Genomic DNA, 24162 nt, shown 5'->3' with positions numbered 1-24162 from the left:
CCCGGTTTCACTCCGCGTCTTGGAGATTCCTTCTCCCACTGGCGCCTCCTTCTGTGAACTCGGGGCCCAGCCTGCGCGAGGCACCCACAGCTGACCCCCAAAGCGTGGGACCTGCCAGGCTCGGCTGTCCACATTCCCACCAAGGTCGTGGCAAGCTTCTCTGATCCCCTTGCAAGAAGAAGACACCTGGATGAAACGAGAAAGTCTCTCCCTTTTAGGGAATCAGTCCTGCTGTTTCCCTCACGACCATAAAAGGCAAAATAAGGAAGGAAAAATATATAAAAAGCTTCATACCAATATGTTCTGAAACTGTAAGAAATGCTTAACTTCTGTTCCAGTTTCCTCAACTGTAAAATGACAAATCTGAACCAAGTTTGCCAAGCCGGAAACTGAGGCACCGAGGGCTCATGTGACCGGCAGAATCCACCTCCAGCCGGTTCCAAGCCTGAGGCTGCTAGTCCTTAAGGCCAGGGTCCTGGAACTACGGCCTGGGCTCCCCTCCCAAGCTGGCCTCACACCCTGCCGCACCCCCAACCCCCGCAGCAACTGACAACCACGGGGAGAATGAAAGGGGTTTTGAGGGGAGGCATCTTGTAAGATGTATTCTTAACGGTGTGTCATCCTCTGGTTCGCATATCCTAGCCCATTCCACGGTAACATTCTCTCGACTCTGTGCATTTCTGTTCTATGAATTTACCTTGACCCCAAGGGAGAAAATTGTCTAGGAATGACACCTGGGTTTGGGTGTTGACCCAGCGGTGGCAGCAAGGAGGGACCATGCTAAGATGGGCCCCTCAGACACAGGGGCTGTTCTTTTGGCCTACACCGCCCCATCTGCATGGGGGAGGTTCCCTAAGTTGCTCAACACTAAGAAGAAAAGCAGAAGATGAAACCTTAAATCAAACAATTTCACTTCTCATGAGCCACTGTGACCTGGAAACACGGGAGAAACCAAAGTTAAAACTATGTGCACATTAGCCATATTCTGTTCTTTATGAAAGGGAGAAGGAGTTGATTTAAAAAAAAAAAAAAAAAAAGAAAGGTTTGAATATTTGTTCACAGCTTCCTAAAAGATAAGATTGCCTCCCAACCCAGCCTGCCTTCCTGTGTCTCATCCCTCTACCCACCAGCCACCACAGTCTCAGCCAAGGTCATTATCTCAGGGTTGTGAGCTCAGGCCCCATATCTAGCACCATACTTAGCAGGGAGTTAGAGATTCTCTCCCTCTCTGTCCCCCTCTGCCCCTTCCCCGCCTTCTCTCTCAAGTAAGTAAATAAATTAAAAAAAAAAAAAATACTTTCTATCACTACTGTTAATGGAAAACCAGTTACTTCCCATAAACAGAGAGTAACTGTCAGAGACTACTATTTGCCTACCCAGTACCTATTTTCTCCTTCTTAGTAACTTAAACCCAATTGTATTCAGTCTGGCAATGTACCTGGCTAAAGCACTCAGTCTCCCTAGCAATTAGGGGTGGCCATGTGACCAAGTTTTAGTCTTTAAGATAGAAAAGGAAGGGGCGCCTGGGTGGCTCAGTTGGTTGGACGACTGCCTTCAGCTCAGGTCATGATCCTGGAGTCCCAGGATCGAGTCCCATATCGGGCTCCCAGCTCCATGGGGAGTCCGCTTCTCCCTCTGACTTTCTCCTCGCTCATGTTCTCGCTCACTGTCTCTCTCTTAAATAAATAAATTAAAAAAAAAATCTTTAAAAAAAAAAAAGATAGAAAAGGAAGTTGATATATGGAACTTTCAGGAAAGCTTCTTAATAAGAAGGTAGCCATTCTTTCTGATGTCTGAAACATACATGTGATGTGATGGCTGGAACTCTAGCAGCCATTTTGGACCAAGAGGGAAACTTGAGGCTGGATGTTCTAAGGGGAGAAGAGCAGATAGAAGAAAGCTGGTTTCTTCATAATACAATGAAACCATAATCTCAGGGTATATTAAGCATGTCTTTTATTCTGCTATTTTGACATGTGAGGCCTGACCAACCCTGGGGAAACTCTCCCTCCTGGGGATAGCCAATTCCTAGAGAATACTAAAGAACTTGATTTTGAGGGCACCTTTCATATGCAAACTAACCAATACAAAGCCCACTCCCTGTGACTACCTCTGATCTCCTCTATCAAGCTCTCCCAAGCTCTCCCATTTCAGGCCAACTCTGCCCTACTCACTCCAGGGTCAAGTATCAGACCACTAGCGACCACCCCTACACTCCAGAGTGGTCCCTACCCTCCAGAGTCATAAAATTATTCCAACTAGCCAATCCTAAACCCGCTTTACCCTGCCTCACCCATTCCTTCCCATGGAAACCACAATAAAAGCTCCTGCCTATAGTTACCCTGCTTCCTCTGCCTCCTGACCCATGCCACTGCTTCCCCCCCCCCCCCCCCCCCCGTGGCCCTGCCTGGTGTGGAGTAGCCCCTCCTCTGGGAACTGGGAGTGACAAACAATTGTTCCAATGGTGGTGATGTCCTGATCTGTTGACCCCACCATGCCTGAGTAATAATTAAAACATCGGCTCAGAATATCTCCAGACTGCTTTTCAGTGAGAAGGAAAGTAACTTTTTTCGCTTAATCCACTGCCATGACTAATCTCTCTTCTAGCAGCCAAACTTAATCCCTAACTCATACAGAAATCATAACATAAATACATATGACTTAAATCAAACAGAGGTTGCCTGTGTCCTATTTAAAATCACCTTGAGTTCCACTCCTGATGGTTCACTCGGTCAACAGCAGGACGGGTCCTAGGTCTTTTCTAGGGAGAACTCCCTCAGCCCTGCTCTTTGTCACAGGTTATGCAGAATCCTCCCACCAGGCGAGGAACATACCATCCTCAGCCTGTGAATGTTGTGCTTGGCCATATGACTTGCTCTGCGCGGAACTGATGATGGGACAGTCTGAGAGCTTAGGCTTAAAAAGCATCACACGACTCCACCACTCTCTTGGGTCCCTGACATCACTGGCCAAAGCAGGAGGAGAGACAGGTGGAGAAAACTGGAAATCAGCTGACCTACAGACATATAAGAAAAAGCTGTTGTCTTCAGCTGATCAGCTTCTGGAGACTTTGTTACACAGTATCATTGTGGTGATTGACAACTGATTGAGGTAGGAAAAGCAGCCATCTAAAAAACACTGGTAGACTTCTTACTGTTAGAGGCTGCCTTAGGCATATCCCAGTGCCTGTATGTAATATATATGAAACATATTAATACATAAGACACAATACACACACACACACACACACACACACACACACACACACACACACACACACAAAATCAGCGACATGGTTCCTGGCCTCAAGGGTCTTATCTTAGCTTCGGAACTCTCCACTTTTAAAGACCACTGAGATCAGCCTGATGCCCGGTCAAAAGCTCCAGCAGGATTATATGCTCAGTCCCCAGATGAATCAATTCTATCAGAGAAAGATGCTCTTTATTGGACCCCCTGAAAGATAATGCCGCTTCAGGGCCTTGGGGATAGCTGAAGAAGCTGCAAGGGTGTTGCAAAGCTGGGGCGGGGGAGTCCTGCTAATGAGAGAGTACCCCCTGATGCCCATCAGGTGAGTCTGAACCCAAGCTCACCCTGACTGGACTGCAGCATCCACACAGTGCTGACACCTTGGGAATGAACAGCCAGGTGGCTTCCTGCATCTCTGATGTAGGAGAGCAATGCACGCTTGCTCCTACTTGGTCAATGCCTATCATACGTGCAGGTGCTTGGTATGTATTATTCCATCAAATCTGTACAACAGACATGTGGGTCTTTTGTTTGTTTTACAGCTGGGGACACTGAAGCTCCCTGGACCCTACATGAGCCATTCCTTATCTTCTGTTAGATCTGCCACTCCGTTTCCTCCCCCAGCACCCCCTATCTCCTGACTGCTCCTCTCATCAGCCAGACACTTTCCTACCCCAGGACCTTTGTACTGGCTATACCTCTTCCCCTCAAACACCCATTGCTCCTCTTCCTCTCCCTTTGTCCGGTTGCCACTTTCCCAGGGGGACCGGCCTCTTTAGAATGGCACCTAGCACCTGCTGCACTGCCCTGCTCTACCACTCTTTTGGTTTTTCTTCCTCACCCTTACCTCTAAGTTACAGACTCTCAAGTCATTCATTCCCACTTAGGGTCTAACAAGGGCACAGATTTTGCTCTGTCTCGTTTACAGCTGTGGGCAGGTGCTCCACAAATTACAGAGGAACAAATAATCCACAAGTGAGGCTCGGGGATATGAAAGACATTGTCAATGGTCAATAGCAAGAAATCTTCCTAGCAAACTGAACCCCCACGGTCTGCCTGGTCGCCTTGCAAAATTAAACCTACAGCCACACTTCCCTTCCCACCACATTCCATTGTTAGCTCTGAAAGACAGTGTCAGTCTCTTTTCCTAACAATTCTGCGGCACGGAGGGAGGAGAATGGGGAAGCGGCAATTTTCTTTTCTCTCTCTTGCTTTTTCAAAAAGGCCTTAAGAATCAGATCAATTTTATGGGAAAAGCAGTCTATCTATCACATCAATGACAAGCTATTACTAAAGGGGAAATATCATCCTTGAAGAGGTGAGTATAAACGTCACTCCTGGCAGGTGAGGACAATTTGGGAGGCCCCCAGGCAGCGATTTCGAATAGCTCCTGTTACAAACCAGTGCCCCTATTCTGTTATGGGGGCAGCTGTAACACCATAGGCCAGGCGGGTCTCAACCCTGTCTTAAGGCCCCCAGCTGATGGGCCACCATCTCAAACCTCTCCAGGCCCGTCCTCACCCCTCTCTTGGTCCCTAGACCACACATGCATGTGTGACAAAACCCAACACTGTGCCTGGCATGCGGCAGGTGTTCTGTGAAGCTCTGGGTCTGTGCTCAAAGCGATGTCTGCATCCACCTGTGGTCTTTTGGATATCTTGACCATGGGTGTGTTCCCACATCTCATCTCACCTTCTGCTCAAAGAGGCGCTTTTTTTTTTTTTTTTAAGCTCACAGAGACAGTGCCATTTTATTGTTTCGAGCCTAGAGAGCCTGATCGTTTCAGGGGCTCTTGGTTGGTGGGTCAGCTGGGAGGAGTGGGGGGCTCTGCCCCAGAGCCCTACCTGCTGTCGAGCAGCCCAGACCCTCCTACCTCCCTGCATCCAGGGGCCTTGGAATCTGTCCCTTTGGCCTTCAAACGAAGAGCTGTGGACAATTCCTCTCTTTTTTTGGTAAAAGACAAAGTTTGTACTGAATAAACCCTCTGAGCGATTCTTCCCATCCGGTGACATCTGTACAATAACCGGGAAAAGAAATAATTATTATTATGGTGCCTAAATGATCCACCACTTCTCCCCAACTCCAGGAAAAGAGACAGCTGGCCCCCGCCTCTCACACTCTCAATCTTTGCTGGCAACCCTGCCCTGCAGGCCTGGTTTTCAGCACTGGAGGAAGGTAGCCAGGGGCATGGTAGAGAGAGTGCCACCTTCCAGATGAGAGCAGTGCGGAAGGAAGGGACAGAACTGTGTCGACGGCATGCAGAGTTTGTGCTGGGTTCTTTGATTCAAGATTTCTAGGGGATCTCTCCAGCTCATTACACAGATGGGAAAACTGAGGCTCAGAGAGGTCAACTGACTGGTCGCAGCCACAGAACCAAAAACAGAGGGCCAGGCCCCAAGCCCAAGTCCTTCTGCCTCTATCCAGGGGAGTCCCATAGCAAAACACCTGTGGCTGAGCTCAAGCTGAAACCAGGAAGCCGGCCCCTGGGTGAGGCCTGCAGGAGGCACTCTGTGTGGTCGCCGGCGGAGGTGCTGAGGCATGGGGCGAAAGCACTGTGTTTCTACTGCTGGCTTCAGCCCTTGCCACTGTATTGGGCTCAGGTGCCACCTCTGGGAGTCTGAGCATCTCTGAGCAGAGCCTCGGCAGAAGGTGCGCACCAGGGAGCTGGCACCACACCCCGACAGACTGTGCGTCACAAGCTATTCCTAGAGCCGCTCTGTGCTTCTGTCAGATGGTGTAGACACCCCAGGGCACCTGTGGGGGGCTGCACGACAAGCCAGGCTGCTTAGGAGGCAGAGCACCAAGAGGGGGCCTCGCCGCCTGGACAGCGCCTGCTGCGTAGGCACCCTGCACCCAGAACAGTCTTCCAAAAGTGAAAATCCCAGCAAGGTGGAAGAGCACATGGATTTGAATTGGTTTTGGCACTGGAAGGCTGTGTAGCCCCGGGCAAGGTACTCTGCATTTCTGAGCTTGGTTGTTCAATGGGCACACAGGCTGACTCGCCACATTGCTGCAAGGGTGGTGATCCAAGAAAAAAGTTCAAGCACAGAGATGACAGATTTTCCCAGGTGGTAAAGTGTTACTTGGTTTCTTTAAATAGGGCCCATCCTCTGATCCAAGTTCATACAGGCAGGTATACAATGCTCCAGTCTGAACAGGGGCAAACCCAGAGAAACCACTGTTTCTATCAAAATGCCTTGAAATGCACTCACAGAGCAGCTATTGTACCCTGGGTCCCCAGAAGGATGCAGAGATCCACAAGCCTCCATTGTCTGGTGTTCTCCAAGCACTTACTGTGCCGAGGGAGGGATGGATGCTCTGTGAGAGAGGGAGCCACAGGGATGCCAATGGCCAGACGGCCCTGCTTTCTGGAACTCTCCAGGCAGACCCAGTTCTTCTTGGTGGCTGTGTCTCTTTAGAGCCTCTGCATGGGGGCTGCTGGCTTGGTTCAGGGCTGGGGTGAGACGCTACGAGTGAGGGGGTGTCTCACTCCGGCAGGCAGTGCCACCTGCTGCCCAACCTCTGCTTCCAGGTTTGGGGTAGAAGCCCGCAGAGCAGCAGGGGAAACAACTTTCTGCATGCACGGCTCTGTGGAATGGCCTGGAACCCTGAGCACACAGACTATCAGGCGTCATCCCTGCCACTTCCCACTGGGTCCATGCGTTACATCAGTCACTCAGCTACAACAGCCCAGGATGCGGGGGCGGCTGGTCTTGCTACGTGCAGATGAGGAAACCCAGGCCCAGAGAGGCCCCGTGCACAGCTGGCCGGCCACTGAACAGGGCTTGGCTCCAGAGCTCAAGGCAGGGCCCCTCAGGCCACCTGGGGTCTCTCACGTCCTATCCTCTCACTTCACAGGGCTGGCCTCTGGGGGATCAGAGCTGCCCTATGTTCACACACAGAGTTCCTCATTCTCGAAGATTCCAGACAAGCATCAAACGTGCTTGGCACCCCAGACTGCTTGCCAAAGAGATCTAAATGCCCCTCAGCATCCCAGGCAAGGTTGGGGTCCCTGGGTTGGCTTTAATTTTTTTCTTTGACCACTAATAGGAGAGAAATCAAGGCACTGATGGTGAGAATTCACGGAGCCACGAGCTAGAGCCCCAGAGAAGAGTGTCAGAACCGTGCAGCTACTTACTTACTTTTTCCATGCTAGTAACATGGGTACCTGAAAACTGCCCCCAGACAGAGGAAGCCCCTTGCCTGCTGTCATGAGGTCCATTGCCCCCCTCGCTCCCTCGCCTGTGTTCTCCTGGCCTGCCCTGCCAGTTGGCAGCGCGGCGGACGGTTATTTTTAGTTCTCGGTGGGCCAGCCATTTCCTGGTCATGTGCTGTTTGAGCTCCGGCTTCAGGAAGGCTCACAAGCCTGAGACGTCCCCTCCCCCAGGCAGCCCCGGAGGTCCCCTGAGGCCTCCAGTGCGGGCCTGGCAGAGCTGTTGAGCCTCTCCCAGCGACATGCAAATGCAGCCAGCCCCGGCCCTACCTGTTCCAAATCTCTGGAAGTAGCTTCTTTTTCTGGTCCATCTGCAGCCAGAGTTATTTTGAATGTTCATTTACAAAAGGGCGGTGGTGGCCATTTCCAAGCCTGGGAGATGCCCAAGGACCTGTTCCTGGGAAGCTGGAGTCCAGGCCCAACCCTGCCATTTGCTGTCAGGACCTTGAACCCGCACTGCCCCCTGTGCCCCCACCCCCAACCCCACGTCCCCCTGGAAAAGAAGAGGGGCCTTCCTTGCAGGTTCGCTGCAGCTAGCTGCTTTGTCAGTGACCAAGAAGTGACTGTCATTATGACCGTTATTTCGGCCTCCATTAGGAGCATTCTGTAAGAATATGCATAGCTTGCTGACCTGCATAGGGTCCTGCCGAGTGCTTTTCAGATGGTAACTCACAGGGGCTCTGTGACCAGGACTGATATAACCAGTTCTACCTCTCGGGTAAGGAAATGGGGGTCCCTGGGGGTCTGGTCTTTGGCCTTGCCCTTCAACTGGTGAGTGCCAGAGCTGGGATTTAACCCAGGTGGTCACTCCGGGGTCACGTTAGTTCACTCCCGTCCATGTACCCTTGGTATCAACGTGTGCTTCAAGAGGCTGCATGACTCCCCTTACCGATTAGGGACCCGTGTGTGTTTCACCCAACTGGAATGCCTTTCGGAAAACACTCAGTATTTGCAAATGGGATTAGTTTTATAATCCAAGGTAATTGCTACCTAAACAGGGGGGGCAGACTGTTTAAATTTAGAAGGTACCCAGCACATGGCAGTGGGAAACTGGTCTCATGAAGCCTGTGGCTGTGCATAAGCTGATGTGTTCTCGGCGCTCTGCTAAACCTGCCCGCACTGCACCCAGCCACAGAACAGGTGTGCTGGGCTCTAGAAGGCACGTCATCTCCAAAGCACATGCCTTCTAAGGCACCAGTGGGGGCATCTACTGGTGCGATGACTAAGGATATTATAAAATGATCGCTTAAGTCATCATCCCTCCTGACAGCCTGAAGCTGCTCTGGACACTGAAAATGTCTGGCCGGCATCCAGCTGTCATGAGCTCTGTGAGCTCAAGGCCAGCCCTGACCTCAGCTGCAGTGAGAATCTCCAGGATGAGCCCAAGGCCTCCAGGCACACCCAAGAGTATGTCCTCTGCTTCCTAGGGACCTGCTGTGGCCAAGGCCACCTGGGGTGTGAACCCTGCCCTGATCCAGCTGGGGACCTCCACTGACCCAGCACAGCGCCCTCCCGGACAAGTTCAGCTGCAGACTGGGTACAGACCCAGTGCGCGTGTGGGGGGCGGGGGATAATCGATCTCCTCCTCTGCTCTACGCTCTGCCACCACGACCCTGCCTTCCACAAGTTCTCTTCGAGTTTCATTCCTTCCCCCTTCCACAACTCTATCACTCCCATAGCTCCGCCATCCTGAGAACTCCCAGAGATGGAACCCTACTCAACAGGGGGTAGACTGCTGTCCTTGGGGAGCTGTTAAGCTCATTTAATTCACAAAACCATTACACCTCCCCCCAGTAAGGGACCAGAATCTCAGCTGTGCTGGGGAAACAGAAATAAAGATAAGACAAGGTTCCGGTGCTGGGGGAAATGCCGCAGAAATTAAGAGTCTAGCAGGGGAGGCGAACGTATGAACAAATAACTAAAAAAGGGGGCACCTGGGTGGCTCAGTGGGTTAAAGCCTCTGTCTTTGGCTCAGGTCATGATCCCAGGGTCCTGGGATAAAGCCCCACATCGGGCTCTCTGCTCAGCAGGGAGCCTGCTTCCTCCTCTCTCTCTGCCTGCCTCTCCACCTACTTGTGATCTCTGTCTGTCAAATAAAATATTTAAAAAAAAAAAAAAAACTAAACTAAAAAAACACCATGGGAGAAGAGTTATCCTCCAGCAAGTGAAAGAGCGTGGAGGGCAAAGAAGGGAAGGAAAGCTGCAGGGAGACGTGAGCGAGGCCCGAGAGCTGGGCTCGGTGGGGCCGGGCAGGCCAGAGGCGGCCACGGGAGGTGGCCAGGTCCCTGGGGAGGCTACAGCCCAGGTGTGGGCATGGCTGTTGGCCAGCATCTGCACAGAGCTAGCTATATGTTAAGAGGCAGCTGATGCTTCCAGGGCCTTGAAATACCCTTGGCCGCTGTGGGCAACTCTGAGCTGCTTGAAGGTGGTGATAGAAGTTCAGCAGCTGATCCGTCTGACGGTAGCTAAGCCCTGCCTCCGAGCCCAGGTCCCAGCCATCGGTGAGGCTCTCCACAGCAGCACATCGTCCTCCTCCTGTGTGGCTGGACAGTCCTCCCCCAAATCCTGCCCACACTCGGTCACCTGGTTCCCAGGCTTTGACCACTGAACTCAATGGTGGCTTCTCAGCCATGAACACCCTGGACCAGGGAGGAAATCCAGGGTGCTCTTCCTACCGTGCACCTGTTGTTCTGCTTCCCCAAAGCTCGTTATGCCCATCTTTAAAGTGGGACGACACGTCCACGACTCGTGGTGCCAGCCTGTGACAGAGAAGCTCTTTTCCACGTGCTGCCCCTACCTCTCCACCTTTGCCTAGGGAGGCCTGTTCTCCCACCCCACCCCTGCCAGGAGGTGTGAGGGCCATGCAGTGGAGGAAGCCTCAGCCTTCATGGGGCTTCCTCTGCAAGGACAGCCAAGGCCCTGCCCTCCCTCCTGCAGTCATCTCCCTCCTGGCTATGTCGAGGGCCACCTGTCTCGGAGTTGGTGGGGGCCCCTGGCCCTACCCTGACAACATGCGCCTTGTGCAAGGGTGGGGTCTGTCTGAGTTCTGGGTGTCCCATCCCTCAACACGGCCTCCTGGGTCGCGCCCCTGCTTGTTTGCTGAGGCGACCCTCACCTGGGCCAGCTGCCCTCCCTTCTCTGCCTTGATGAGGGAAACCCACGCTCCAACATAAGGGAGGAACTCGGGGAGAACACACTCTCCTTCAAGAACATCCACACAGCATACCCCTGGCACTCTGTGAAGCCTAAAAGAAGAGCGGGTGTGGCACGTCTGCGGGGGAGGGGCCAAGAGCAGGGGCTCTGGGACTGCAGGCCTCCGGCACCTGCGTCCTTGTCCTCTGCTGCCCTGTGTGGAGACAGGGCCTCCAGATGCCGAGGCTAGCAGTCTGCCGTGCAGAATTCGTGAGATGAAATGCCCCGAATTAGCATCGGCCGACAGTTAGCATCCATGCAGTAACTAACTTCTGGCCCTGGGTCGTGGGGAGCAGGGCAGGTGGCACTTGGGGTGCTCACAAGCTCTGTTCACCTATGACAACTGTACCTATTTTCAGGCGGTCAGTAAGGTCACACGGGCAGTGTTTCAAAAAGCCTTTTGTGTGGATAGTCAGGGGTACAGTAATTATTAATAAATATTAATCAGATGCAAATATCATCTCATCCTGTGATGACTCTTGTAAATGCCCCATGGCAAAAGTCACATGACCTCCACTTTCAAAATCTGGACTCGGCCCTCAGGAGTGAGAAGTGGCAACCGGTGTCAGACTCAGGTTTTCCTAGGACTATGAAGTAGTCATCTCACCGTAGCCAGAACCTATGGAGTCCTTAAAGTGAGCCAGGCCCTCTACGTGGATAATCTCCCTTAATCCTCCCAGCCCTGATGCCAGGGAATAGGTAGAGATTTTGAGTCTTCTCTGCTGTCCATGAGAAAACAGAGATTCCGAGAGGTTAAGTAACTTGCTTGGGGTCACACGGAGAGTGAGTGGTTGAATGGACTCAGACCTGGGTCTTGCAGACACCGAGGTCTACATTTTTGTTCTACTTCCAAGTAAAACCTATGTATACACTCTAATTATATACATCTTTTCTCAGTTCCTGAACCACGACAAAGAGCATCCGTGGTGCTGAGAAGAATTTCCTTCCCTAGAATTATTCAGTCTTTTTTTTTAAACATAGCATCACATATAAGTAATTTCACTTTTCTTTCCTCCTCCAAGTGACTCATTTGAACACTTCAGAAACTGTGTCTTCCAGAGACACAAAATTATGTCTGTTTTCTCCTTAACCAGAAAACCTTAAATATTTCCTTCTCTGGGGACATGTGAATAATTTTGAAATGAATGAATACTCCCTTGGGGTAAATTCCTTTTGAAAAATAACTGGGTGGTAAATAATCAGGCCAGCACTGAGACAAGAAAGGTGGCACTGACTTTCCGGAAACATCCATTTGGCTTTTGAAGCCCCTAACACAAACTCCTGATTCAGGATTCAGACCTGTAGACCTCAAAAGGGCAACTGGGTTTTGTTGCTTCCATAAAGCAGAGCAAACAATGTGCCTGATTCCCATGTGAAGAAGTCACTTTCTACATTTCTGACAAAATGAAATCAGGGGCCTCCCGGGTGGCTCAGTGGGTTCAGCGTCTGCCTTTGGCTCAGGTCCTGATCTTGGGGTCCTGGGATCAAGCTGGGCTCCCTGCTCAGCAGGGAGTCTGCTTCTTCCTTTAGCTCTACCGCTCCCCCCATATAAATAAATAAAGTCTCAAAAAAAGAAAAATGTTACATTTCAAATTTTAGCTCTATCTACACTGTAGTTTAAAGGAAACTGTACATAAGCAAAATCTGCAGTGAACTGGCCCCCTTTCTCCTCGCAGTCTGCCTTCTTGAATCAGAACGTCGGGGGTCAGAGTCCGGCCATCCGGGTTTCCGTGGGCCTTCTGGAACACTGCAGTCCACTAGAGTGTGAGAACCTTGCTTCCTCTCATTCTATCCTTCTCATTCTATCAACGACCATATAGCCTCATTATTATTATCACGTCATTTTATAAATGAGCAAACCAAGGCCACAGAAATTTTTGTATTTTGTTCAAGAAAGATGCAAGTGATCAAATAAACTCATGTCAGATATTTATACCCAAGATGGAAGGTTTGGGTGTACTTACCTCTGAATGAAGGAGGAAGAGGTGGGGGACACGGAGAAAGGAAACTGCAAAGTCCTCGTGGGATACAAAGGGCGCCCAGGCTACCTCCTATACCTGCCACCGCAGAGGCAAAGTCATGGTGGCCTGTCCTCAGAGCTGGGTCCCCTGAACGCCTCATATCAAAATGCAACTCCCTCCATTATTCTCACTTGCGTATTTACTAAAGCCAAGAAATGCTGACACATTTTTCAAACATTTCAAATAAAAATCTATTACCATAACTGATAGTGACCAATTTTTAGAATAGGTCCAGCAAGGGACCTTGACTCAAAACTGTCTCCTTGTTTATAAAACACACATATCATCTCCCCCAACCCTGAATTTCCTCAACACCCTTCGTGGGACCAGGTAGAGCCCCCTCATGAACAGAATAGGGCATAACTGTCGCCCACAAACCTTCCCTCAGAACTTCCTCTTCTCACACACTCCGACTGAGTTAGAAAAAATAAAACAAACAAATCCCCTTTAACACTTTCCCTCAAATATTTGTACGTAATTAATTCACTGTTAATCAGTTGAGGATGGCTCTTTGATACTTTGGAAATAGAAACAGAGTGGCTCGGGCCTCAGCAAATGTATTTTTCAGGCAGCCAGGTCCAGAGTCAGGAGACTGCTCCCCCTTGCAGCAGCTAGGTCACCTGGGGCCGGCCAAGATGCCCACATTCCAGGGGGGACCCGGTCAGTGTCCGGGGCCCTCCACCTGCGGCGGCGCCTGCCAGTGGGACAGGGGAGCCCACCCCAGTGCCTTGCCCTCTCCCCTGCTCACACCAGCCGCTCGGCTCCTGTGGAAGGCAGAGGGATTTCCAGTGAGTCACCGCGAGCAGCTGGTGACCGAGGGACGGCGTAAGCATGAGCCTTGGTTTTCTTGGCACTATATTTAGAATGGCACAGAAAATCCCATCCTCTGGTGTTTCCACCTGTTCAGACGTGCCAGAAGCTCCTTCACCTTGGTCTGCCCTCACCTCTCCCTTGCTGGGTCCCGCCCACCTGTCTACTGATGGCCCTCCCTGCTCCCAGCAGCCAGCCTGTCTCTCCCTGCATCAACCCCCTCATGGGCTCCAAGTATCTAGAGGGATTCATCAGCCTGCCAGGGGCCGGCTCCCCCGCACCCCCTCCCCCACCCCCTGGTAACTGTTGCTAAACTTCAGGGTCCACTGAGTCCTTGGGCTCAAATGTCTCCCCGAACATGACATAAGCATGTCATATTGTGCATCAACTTTTCCCTGTACAGTCTCCTCTGCCTGGAACTGTGCTTCTTAACCTTGACTGTACATGAGACCCCACTGGGGTCATTTTGAAGTTTCCATACCCCAGACACATCAAAGACATAAGAAATCCAAGACTCTCTGGAGAGAGGGCCCAGGCATTCGTATTTTTCAAGACTCCCCAAGGATTTCAACAGGCAGTCAAGGTCAGAGCCAACTGCTCTCAGTGACGGGTGCCTCTCTCCACACCTTGCTTCTCCTGGCAGGCTCCTACTCATCCAACAAGATCCAGCCCCCCTGCCAGTGCTCTGGGCGTCAGGTGAAGCCTGTGTACCTCTGAGACATTGTGTCCTACTCAGCACACCCAAGTTACAGGTCTCCTCTGTTCTGGCTTCCAACCGCATCGCTTTCAAGTTTCACTGGACTGTTGTCCCAGTCTTGGCCACCAGACTGGCCACTCTCGTGTTCCAGTGGCCACTCTGCTGGGTCCTCTCCACAAGGCCAACACCCAACAGTGCCCAGCGGTTGTGGATACTCTTCTATTGATATTCTGCTGTGTGTGCTTAAAACATTTCTGGTCTGGTGGTTTTGGGATCACAAAGGGTGATCAGCAGAGGGGTGAGGCCTCCCCTCTGCTCAGTCCTGGGCCCCACATGGGAGACGAGAAGGTTGCTGGGGAGAGCAAGGGGCTGACATGTGATGACTCAGTAAGTCTATTTCCTCCAAAGGAAGGAGTTACCACTCAGGATACTGATTACTTTAGTGAAGCTGGACACGTAACAGGGGCCGCTTAATTTTTCTGGGGAACACAGGTCAGTCTACCATCAGATTGTCAGTTTCTGCATCCATGACTCTGTCCTTGCATGGCACTGAGCCCAGGCCTGCTGCACTATTAGGAATGTTACCCACCACTTACTGATGCTACCAATCATGACCTTGGCACCAAAACCTTCTGAAAGAACAAAAGGATGGACGGATGAGACAGACTGGAGGTGCTGTTATAACCCAAAACACAGACAGTAAGATGGTTGGGTAATGCCCCTTTCGGTGACAAACCTGAATGAATGAGATTTCACTGCCTCCCTTGCAGCTAGGGGCGTAGCCCTGCAATGCAGCACTGGCCAAGGAGATGTAGCTGGCATGCTGAGCTCTCCTGGTATGAGCCCAGCCCCTGCCATGCCGTGTTGTGCCCCATCTCCCTCCTGCTGAGAACAGGAGGCTGGAGCTGGCTGCCATGGGCGGGAAAGCCACACTAACAAGAACCGAGCAAGACCACAGATGGAGCTTCCCATACTGGAGGCACTATGGGGTCCCCCTTACCCTCGCCCTCCCTCCCTCCCCACCCCCCCAGTCTTAGACATTTTTTGTGAAGCTCCTATGGTCAGGGTTCTGTGGCCTGAAAACTGCCCCTGACTGGTGTGGATGTTTCACTGCCATCAGAATGGGCCCTTTGGCAATAAAGCCTCAGAATCCTCACGCCTAAAATGGGGTCGTAATATTCATCATTAAGGGAGGGTAGAATGTACCAGAAGTGCCCCTTGACCAAGGGCAGGAATCACAGCTCTCGTTTGTGATCACGCCCATGCAGTCTGTCATCCTGCAAAATCCTAAAACAGCAAAGTTCAATGGGATACTGACTGAGCACGGCGATGTGCTTGCCAGTCTCCCCAGCATGCTGGGAAACACAGCCAGACGGCTACGGGCACAGTGTCTCCAGCCCTCTGCCTAAACCATGAGATAGTAGAACGTACTTGGACAATGAGAGGGAACTTGAAAGCAAGCTACCGGCGGATTTACAGAAACCCGCATTTCTACAAACTGTGTTTATAGAAACCGGTTGCAGCAGGTCTGTTCACTTTGTAAAGGTTTTGAAAATCTATCCTTGCCAGCCTCTCTGGGCCAGACAGAGGACCAGCTCAGGGCAGCAACAGGGGCCCCAGAACCCAGCACCCCTGGTTCCCAGCTCCCAGCTTAGCTGTTCCTGCTTCGGCCTTGTAGTCCCCCGTGTGGGTACCTGGCACAGTGGGCGGTCTGCACTGTGGCTGGAAGGGGTCAGGGAGAGGGCAGAGTGCAGGGGGACACCTTACCATGCTCTGCCAGGCACTCTCTAAGCATTATGGCACAAAAATCCTGGCTATAGGACAGCACTGCCTTGCCCATTTGGTGGATGAGAAAACAGAGGCTTGGAATGGTTTGATATGGTGTCTGAGATCTCAGGTCTGGAGTCACAGCCTAGGGGGCATTTGGACCCAGGTACGTTTGCACCCAAGCCCGCTTGCTATCTGGCATGAATGTTTTAGCAGCACGTCTCTGACAACAGGATGACAACATGCCTGAGTACATGGGATGGAGGGTGAGGTAGGGTCTGAGGTCACGCTGGCCCTGGAGAGGCCACGGGCTCTAGAACAGTCTTTCTCAGCTCTGCATTTTTAATCCTTTGTGTACCTCCAACTGGCCCAGTAAGTGCCTGACATTCTCCCACTCTCTGCTCTATTTAAATTGAAAATCTATGTAGGAAAGAAAGAAGCCTGCCTGTGTCTCTGTATGTAATCATTCCTGGTATGGCTACTGAATCATCCACATCTTGTCATCAAGGAGGCCAGGCTTCAGAACCTGCAGGTCTGGGTTCGAATCCCTCCTTCTCTACACGTGTCAGCAAGAAGGAATAAAGAACAGATCACTAACCACCAGGATCCAGCCGCACGAGACCCTGCAATGATGGCCGGCCTGCTCACGAGGCTTTGTCCTACTAAGTGAGCTATGGTCACTTTCATCCACAGACGACGACCAAAGTCACACGCACATTCAACTGGGTTCATTTCTTGAATAAAACACCACCCTCTGGCACTAACCAGGGAGATATCCAATGAGTCATGGGAAGAAGACGATAAACCAAGGGACTCAGAGCAGGTGAATATCAATGACCACTTTTGAACTAACTTTAGAACATCTAGGATGCGCCCATCCTAGATGTTATTTTGGAAACATCAATAGGTGGGCTGTTTCTTTTCTCCTTTTCCTCAAACAGGGAAGCCTTTTAAACTTGTTTTTCAAAGTTCTGCCATCAGACCAAATAAATAGGGCACAACAGGTACGTGCTCCCACAGGTGTGGCCCAGGGGAGTTCCTAAGAAGGTAAAAGACTCCAAGGTTCACAACCCTCCTTGGATTCTGGGTGAAGGTGTTCGCTGTTTGCCAAGCCCGATTATTCTTTTCTGCCAGTATGTCCCTAGGTTGCTCAGTCTGAAGAGGGAGGGATGATTGCAGCAGATATTAACAGAAACAAAGACAACCAGAAGAGCAGTGCTCCCATCTTGGGCTTTTACACTCTGTACAAAGTCCCCAGGCTCATACCAACACAGTCCCCAGAGTGAAAATCAGGACAGTGCTCAAATATGACATCTCAAACAGCCTCACAAATATTACCGCGACCATTTGCCAAGCCCTAAAGAACATTACGACCATAACAAGAAAGGAATTTAGTCAATATTCGCAGTTATGAAGATGTTTGCTCATAGCTGGCTTAAAAAGGGCTCTTGGTAAATCCACATTTCCTAATTCTTTATATTCAAAACGTCCCAGCGGCTTCTCATCCCCTGCTCTCGCGGTCCCTCCCTTTCGCAAGGACTCCGGGGCCCTGTCACTGCTCCCCTTTCCCTCTTTGCAGCAATGCCACTTAATTATCTATTTTCAAATCACATAAAATAGCAACCACATGGCTGGATCTGAGCCGGGACGCAAGATTTCTACACTGCGGCTGTAGAGAAATCACCGTGTTCAGTCACAGGGAACACTTCATTCTTCAAGACTGTTAAGCAGGGGAAGAGCTAAATCGGGAGCCTTCCAAACCATGAGGAATGTCACAAAAATGATGAAGGGATGACATACGGGCTTAGGCAATAAACACTACATTTGGATGGTTAGTGTGGATTTTGTTATAGGAAGAAGAATCAAAAAATCGGGCTGGGGAACATGTGTGTGCATGTATTTACATGTGTACACACACATGTGTGTGTTTGGGGTTTTCTTGGGACCGATACAGCCTCTGAGAGTTTTCCTATTCTCCTGGCTTGAAATGCTTCCTAAGTGTCTTGTGGTGGAAGGGGTTGAGCTGTACTTGGCGGACTATTACCACATCCATCTGAAGTCCCTTGGGAGAAAACTGGGGCCCGTTTTGCGCAGAAAGCCCTTTATAAATGCAAGAGAGGATTCCTTGGCCTGAGGCAAGTTCTTGTATAAACAGATTCTGGCTTTGGTTTTTTTTTCTCAGCTGAGATTTCTAATCAGCCTGCATTCAATCCCAGACGCAACAGAAAGTGCTGGTCAGACATATTTTTTTGTTTACATAACTACATATTATTATTACTTTTTCTTTTACTCAGAAACATCCCATGGAGAGCGTCTTTTCCTAGTGTCACCGCGGGAATCACAGAATAACAGAGGAGGAGGGATGAGGGAGGTGGGGTGGTGGAAAGTGGGGGGTCCCCCAAACTGTCAGGCGCCGGCCAGCAGCGTGGGCCCTGTCCCCCCGGGGGGTACTCACCGTGGTCATGGGCGAACACCAGCAGCCCCAGCCCCATCAGCATCTGAGCCAGCTCGTCATAGCGGCCACAGTGCTCCCCGGCTCCATGCGACACAAAGATGAGGGCCCTGCAGGGGTGAGAGGGAGCCGGGTTAGGAGAGCTGCACGGCTTGAGCAACACGGAGCTTTCAGGACACCAGCAATGAGTAGAGACCAAGTCTCTGGTGAGCCAGCCCTCAGCCTACCAGGACACGCTGTGGTTGTGGCCACTGCGGTTGCCTCAGGGACAAGGGACTAAAGGCGATCAGAGCGGACCCTGGAGCTCTGGCCCTAGGTAGCCAGGAGAAGGTGGCTTTAGCTTCTGCCAAGTGTGAGCCACAAAGGCTGTGGGCATTGAGCGGCTCCAGCCTTCTGGCCGAAATGGATGATGAGCCAATCCAAGTGGAGAGACCACAACAGGAGGGTATAGCAAGTCCTAAAAGGAGGTGCTGGAGCCCTGAATCCAGCCTGACCTGAAGCCCACGCTCTCCCCCGGCCCCACCTTCTGTCGTGCTCTTTTTAGCCCCTTGTGAGGAGAAGAATCCTGACTGACATCCAGCCCTTTCCATTCCTGTGTGTGGAAGGCTTACTTCTCTGGGTTGTTGGAATTTGCCTCACTGGCCCCCTTGTATTCCTGTCCCCCTTTCTCCCGCCGGCAAATGCCTGTCCTTCCTTCAAGACCCAGCCAGGATGGGGCACCTGGGTATCTCAGTGGGTTAAAGCCTCTGCCTTCATGATCTCAGGGTCCTGGGATTGAGCCCCGCATTGGACTCTCTGCTCAGCAGGGAGACTGCTTCCCCCTCTCTCTCTGCCTGCCTCACTGCCTACTTGCAATCTGTCAAATAAATAAATAAATAAATAAATAAATAAATAAAATCTTAAAAAAAAAAAAGACCCAGCCCTGAGGTTCCCTCCTCTGAGAAGATTTCAGAGCCTCCAGCAGGCTCTGCTAAGTCTCTCTCTCCCCACGGCTTCTGTAATCCCTCTGTTGACACGGGGGCAACAGCAGCTTTCTGCCTGGCACCACCACCAGTTACAACCTTCTTGAGGACATGGGAAGACTTGGCCTTTGCCTTTTCTTTAGTAGCTAACAGGGTGGAGATCCTGCACGAAGGAAGTTTGTGCGGTTTTCCAAGAAGCAGCTGTCTTTTGCACCCTAGATCTGTGCAGGAGAAGCCCCGGGATCCAGAAGCAGATCTTGGCTGGGCACTCAGTCACCCCAGAAAACCTCCAACGTGGCAGGGTGACTCTGGGACCCGAAGAGTAGCACCCCCATGCTATGGCTCACCCCAGCTCTGAACTAGCCAGAGTCAGCCTACCCGTGGTGGGGGTTAATGAAAGAGCATTGAGAGTCTCAGACAGTTGTCAAGACTCCTATTCTTGGCATAAGACCCACGGGATGCTAGGTTCCCCTTCGGGCGAAGAGTGAGTGCTATGAACAACACCCATCTGATTTCTGCCAATAATGAGAGGAGGGAGGAGGGGAAGACTGAGAAGGGGGAGAAGGGAGGAGGGAGAGCCACAGCTGCCATTTTCCTGAGCATTCCCAACACATCAGTTCCTCTATTAATTCTACACATACGATTTCTAACCCTCATCATCATCATCCCGGGCTTTGGTTTCTTTACAGCTGAGAATGAAAATCAGAGAAGTTAAGTTTATAGCCCAAGACGCACAGCAAGTTGGTAACATGTAGATCTGAGCATGTCACTGACGGCTTTCAGGCCTCCAGCGAACCACCGGTGGGCTCAGAATACAAGTCGTCCTTTCCCTTGCCTGCCTCCCCACTCCTTCTGGCCCCAGCTTACCTCCCTGTCCTCATGAGGGGCTCCGTTCTTCCTGCCTCAGGGCCTTTGGGCTTGCCAATCCTCTCTGAGTGCTCTGGTTGTGTTCTCCCATTGCTGCTGGTTGTGCTCTGGTCCCAGGACAGACATCACCTCAAAGAGGCTTCTCCTCCATCCCACCTAGGGTGGCCTCCCCTACTCCGGTCTTTCTGACCCACACAGGCCCTTACCACGCAGCTCGGTTGGCCATCACTCATACTGGTTTGTAACTGCTCACACAGGATGCCGTCATTTTGCCATTCACTTGCTTTCTTGGTTCCTGGCCCTCTCCTCCTCTTCAAGGTTAGCTCAAGAGGCCGGGAGCCTCGTCGACCTTGCCACTGGCAGAACCCTAGGGCTGGATCCCAACCTCGTGGCACCCAACAGGGACGAGCAAATGTGTGCGGCTGGAGCGAACACCTCATTCAAAAGCCTGTGTTCCTTCTCCAACTCCTCTCTGCCAGGCTGTGTAGGGGCAGAGCTGTGCCTGTTCGTTTCGCCCTGCATACCCATTTTATTCTTTGAGCAGTGCACAAAATAGCAGCATGAACCTCATTTGCCTTTGGTATCCGTCCTTTCTAACTTTTCCCTAAGAATACGTTTCACACCCTCTTTGTTGCCTCCTGGGATGCCCAGCCACCTGCTCCAGATCAGACATCAACCCGGACAGATTCCAACCGCCCATCTGACGCTTCTGGGGTCGGCTGATGGGTCTTTCTCTCAGCTGCTGAGGATTAAGCCAGAAGTTCTAAATAGTCCACTCCCATCTGCAAAAGGGGCGGGGCTTCCAAAAAGGATGGTGCAAGCCCTTTAACATCCTTGGGGAATGCGGCAGCCCACAGTTAATGCCCAGGAACTGGGGCTCCAGTGGTGTCAGGCTGCAGCCAGCTTCTCCCTGTGGTCAAGGTCCCCCTCGGTGGAGGAGCCCTGCAGGGTCTCACTTAGCGCCCGAACGAGTGGCGCGAGGCATGCCATTCTGCCTGGACTTGCTTGTTAATAGAATCCTACCCCCAGAGACGCGGTGTGGAAAAATACTTGGCCTCTGACTCCACAGAAATTTCTTCCAATCCAGCGGTTCTCAATTTTGCCTACAACTTGAAATCTCCTGGCGAGATTTCCGCAATGCTGAGGCTGGGTCTCACCCCCGGAGAAGCAGCTCTAGGTTTAATTGGTCCAGGGTGGGAAAAGCTCTCCAGGGCGTTCTGATGCGCAGCAGCCGAGGTGGAAAAGCACCTGCTCTCATCAAAGCATGGGGCGTGGTCTAGGATGCGTGGCTCAGATGCCACTGGGAGCTCACCAGTGGCAAGAATGTAGCCATTTTGGCCTGGAGACTCATAGCCACTTTGGAGCCATTCATCTCCCCGGGGAACATGCTGGGTAAACCACAGCTTCTTTCTGTAGAGATGCAGAGGCTTCCAGAACTTGCTGCTGCCTTCCCTTTGGGAACAAAGCTGACTGGCCTGGTTTCCCCCCCACAGCAGGCAGCAGAGGCTTCTGTGGGCCTTCTCTGCATGGGTGAAGCAGCAGGGCAGGCTCGGCTCCCTCCCCCGCCCACCTCCCCAGAGCCAGAGCAGCCATATCAGAAGACTAATGGTCTTAAGCTGCCCCTGTGGTAAGGGCGGGGGTGGGGTGGGGTGGGGTGGAGTGGGGTGGGGTGGGGGGAGGGTTCTCTTTAGTTTGTACATTGGCCTCCTGCCTGGGTCCCAGTTCTGATTATTCGTCTCTCCTCCCCCTTCCTGCACGTACTTGCTCCCTGGACCTGAGTCTTTGTTTTGTAGAATCTGTCTGGCAAAGTGAACATCAAATTGCATTACTCCTCTGCCTTAAAGCCTTCAGAGACTTCTCACCGCAAGAGAACAAAGCTATTGCCTCTGTGATAACATCCTCTCCTCCCTCCTCCCCTCTGCCTGTGTCCTCCTTTCCAATGCTCAGATATGCCGATTGGGGTGCACTGCGGGGGGTGGGGGGGTGTTCCTGATTTGCAGCATTTGCCTATCTCCACGTGTCAATGCTCTCTCACAGCCAGCTTCAGGCTAACCACAGAACACGGGGTTGGAGGGTGTGTACACCCCGGCAAGTCCTGGCAAGCCCATTCCAGCCCAGGAGCCTCAGCCTCCACCCAGGCACGGACCAGGGACCCCGCCCCCACTCTGCACATGGTGGTGGCTTTGACCATCACGTGGATCTCAGGCCGTCTGTGGGCGCTGCACTGAAAAGGGGCCCTTGAGCACGGGTCACTGTCCAAAACTACTTCTCTACTACCACTTTTCCTTCCCTCTCCTCTAACTAGAATGTGTTCTTGACGGCCGCGGTGTCATCTATGTGGTTTACTGCTGTATCCTCGGCTGGCAAAAATGCGGGCACACAGCAGGAGCTTAGTAAGGATTTGTTGGCTGACTGCATGACCCCCAGGGCCTGGATCTCTTTGCCCTCCCCTGCCAACCCCATAGCCCCCGAGGTTTGGAGTTCACGCCCTGGGGAAGGCACTTTGGGAAGTCAGTCTGGTATGGGGTTTTCCAAGGCTTCGTCCCCTACTCCCATCAGGACACCCCTGCTCTCCCATCAGACCTTCCTCCTGCCCCGAGCACCTGCTATAGGTGTGACACCAGCTGTCTGTCTGCTCTCCAGTCACTGGCAGCCCACCTCCAGGTCCCACCCCTGCCAGCACCAGGGGCACGTCCAGCTGCACCCCAAGCTGTGGGCACTTAGGCTCTGGCTCTCTGGGAGAAGGGGAACCCCCGGCCTGGAGCTGTCTGATAGAGCTCCCTCCTTTACCACTGGATGCTGACCTCCACTTAGAACTTCCCCTTTGGGGTTTTGCAAAATGTGATTGTTGTTGTTTCTGCTCTGAAAACCTTCAGCACCAAGGAACCAAGATGTGGTTAAATAAACACCCCAGTTGCTTGGAGGCTGGGAATAGAGCAGGCGGAAGCCAGGATGATTGGGTTTGGTTCCAGGTGTCCCCATGCATGGCCCTGGACACAAGACACCTGGTGGCTCAGAGCTGCAGGACGGCAGCAACTGGGGACCTTAACTGAGGCCATCCAGAGATATTGACTCGAGGTTTATCACGTGCCAGGCACCAGGGACCCAGAGAGAGCCAAACAGCACTGTCCCTGCCCTCAACACAGCTCTCAGTCAGGACAGACAGGTGCTCAGCAGAGAATATGCAGGTGTGTATTATGAGAAGCACCAGGGACAGGTGGGAGTGGCCAGGAAGGGCTCTGAGAAGGAAGGCAGCCAAAACCCGGAGGGCCCCTGGAGTAAAGAACTGGGGTGGGGGGTGTTCTGCATACAGATGGCTCAGCACAGGGCAGTGAATGGATCTGACCTTCTGAAGCTTCTAGGGCTGCTGCGGAGAACTGAGGGAGAGAGGGAGGGTGGTGTTTGTCAAGGAACCTGCAGTCTGGGCTCTCAGCAGGTGCCAGGCACAGTGTGGTGCCCTCCCTCCCCTCCCGCCCTGGCATTCTGCAACCTCGACGAAGAACAGCAACAGAAAACTAGCAGGGCCATTTACAGAGACAAGGCAATACCCACAGCGGCAGAAATTAGGTTGCAGAAGAGGCAGGCGAAAATCTTTTTCCTGGAACTTCTTTAATGGCTGCAGCCCGTTGGGAGACAGTCATTCCGGGAGAAGGCAATGGCTGTCAGAGGGGGAGGCCCAGCCCCAGGAGCAGATGGCCTGCCTGGCATCCGGCCCTGGAGGCGGGGCAGCTCCCAGCAAAGCATAAGCAGCCCTTGATATGAACATGCCGCAGAACTTCGCAGAATGCCTAAACTGTGGCTGGTGCGGCCATGCCCCAGGTTTGACAAAGCTGAATTTCCCCGGCGTCCAAAAAGGATTTCTCCCTTTATTCCTTTGTTTAGTCACCGTTTCAGGGACCAAACTTTCTAGGTCTCAGTGTGCTCACCTGTAAAAT

At 52.0% G+C, this 24162-nt stretch overlaps 1 protein-coding gene across 3 annotated transcripts in view; it reads right to left on the bottom strand.

Annotated features, from left to right (window-relative positions):
• The window catches only part of MGLL (monoglyceride lipase), a 225506-nt gene that overhangs the window by 48702 nt on the left and 152642 nt on the right, over nt 1–24162 (bottom strand). For all 3 annotated transcript variants that reach the window (XM_032337903.1, XM_032337955.1, XM_032337933.1), the window contains exon 3: nt 18402–18508. In XM_032337903.1, the coding sequence (XP_032193794.1) occupies nt 18402–18508 (107 nt within the window). The remainder of the gene's footprint in view (nt 1–18401; nt 18509–24162) is intronic.

Source organism: Mustela erminea, chromosome 1 (genome assembly GCF_009829155.1).
Source record: "Mustela erminea isolate mMusErm1 chromosome 1, mMusErm1.Pri, whole genome shotgun sequence".
Taxonomy (NCBI): domain Eukaryota; kingdom Metazoa; phylum Chordata; class Mammalia; order Carnivora; family Mustelidae; genus Mustela; species Mustela erminea.
Note: the sequence above shows the minus strand (reverse complement) of the source record. Positions and strands in the feature narration are given on the sequence as shown.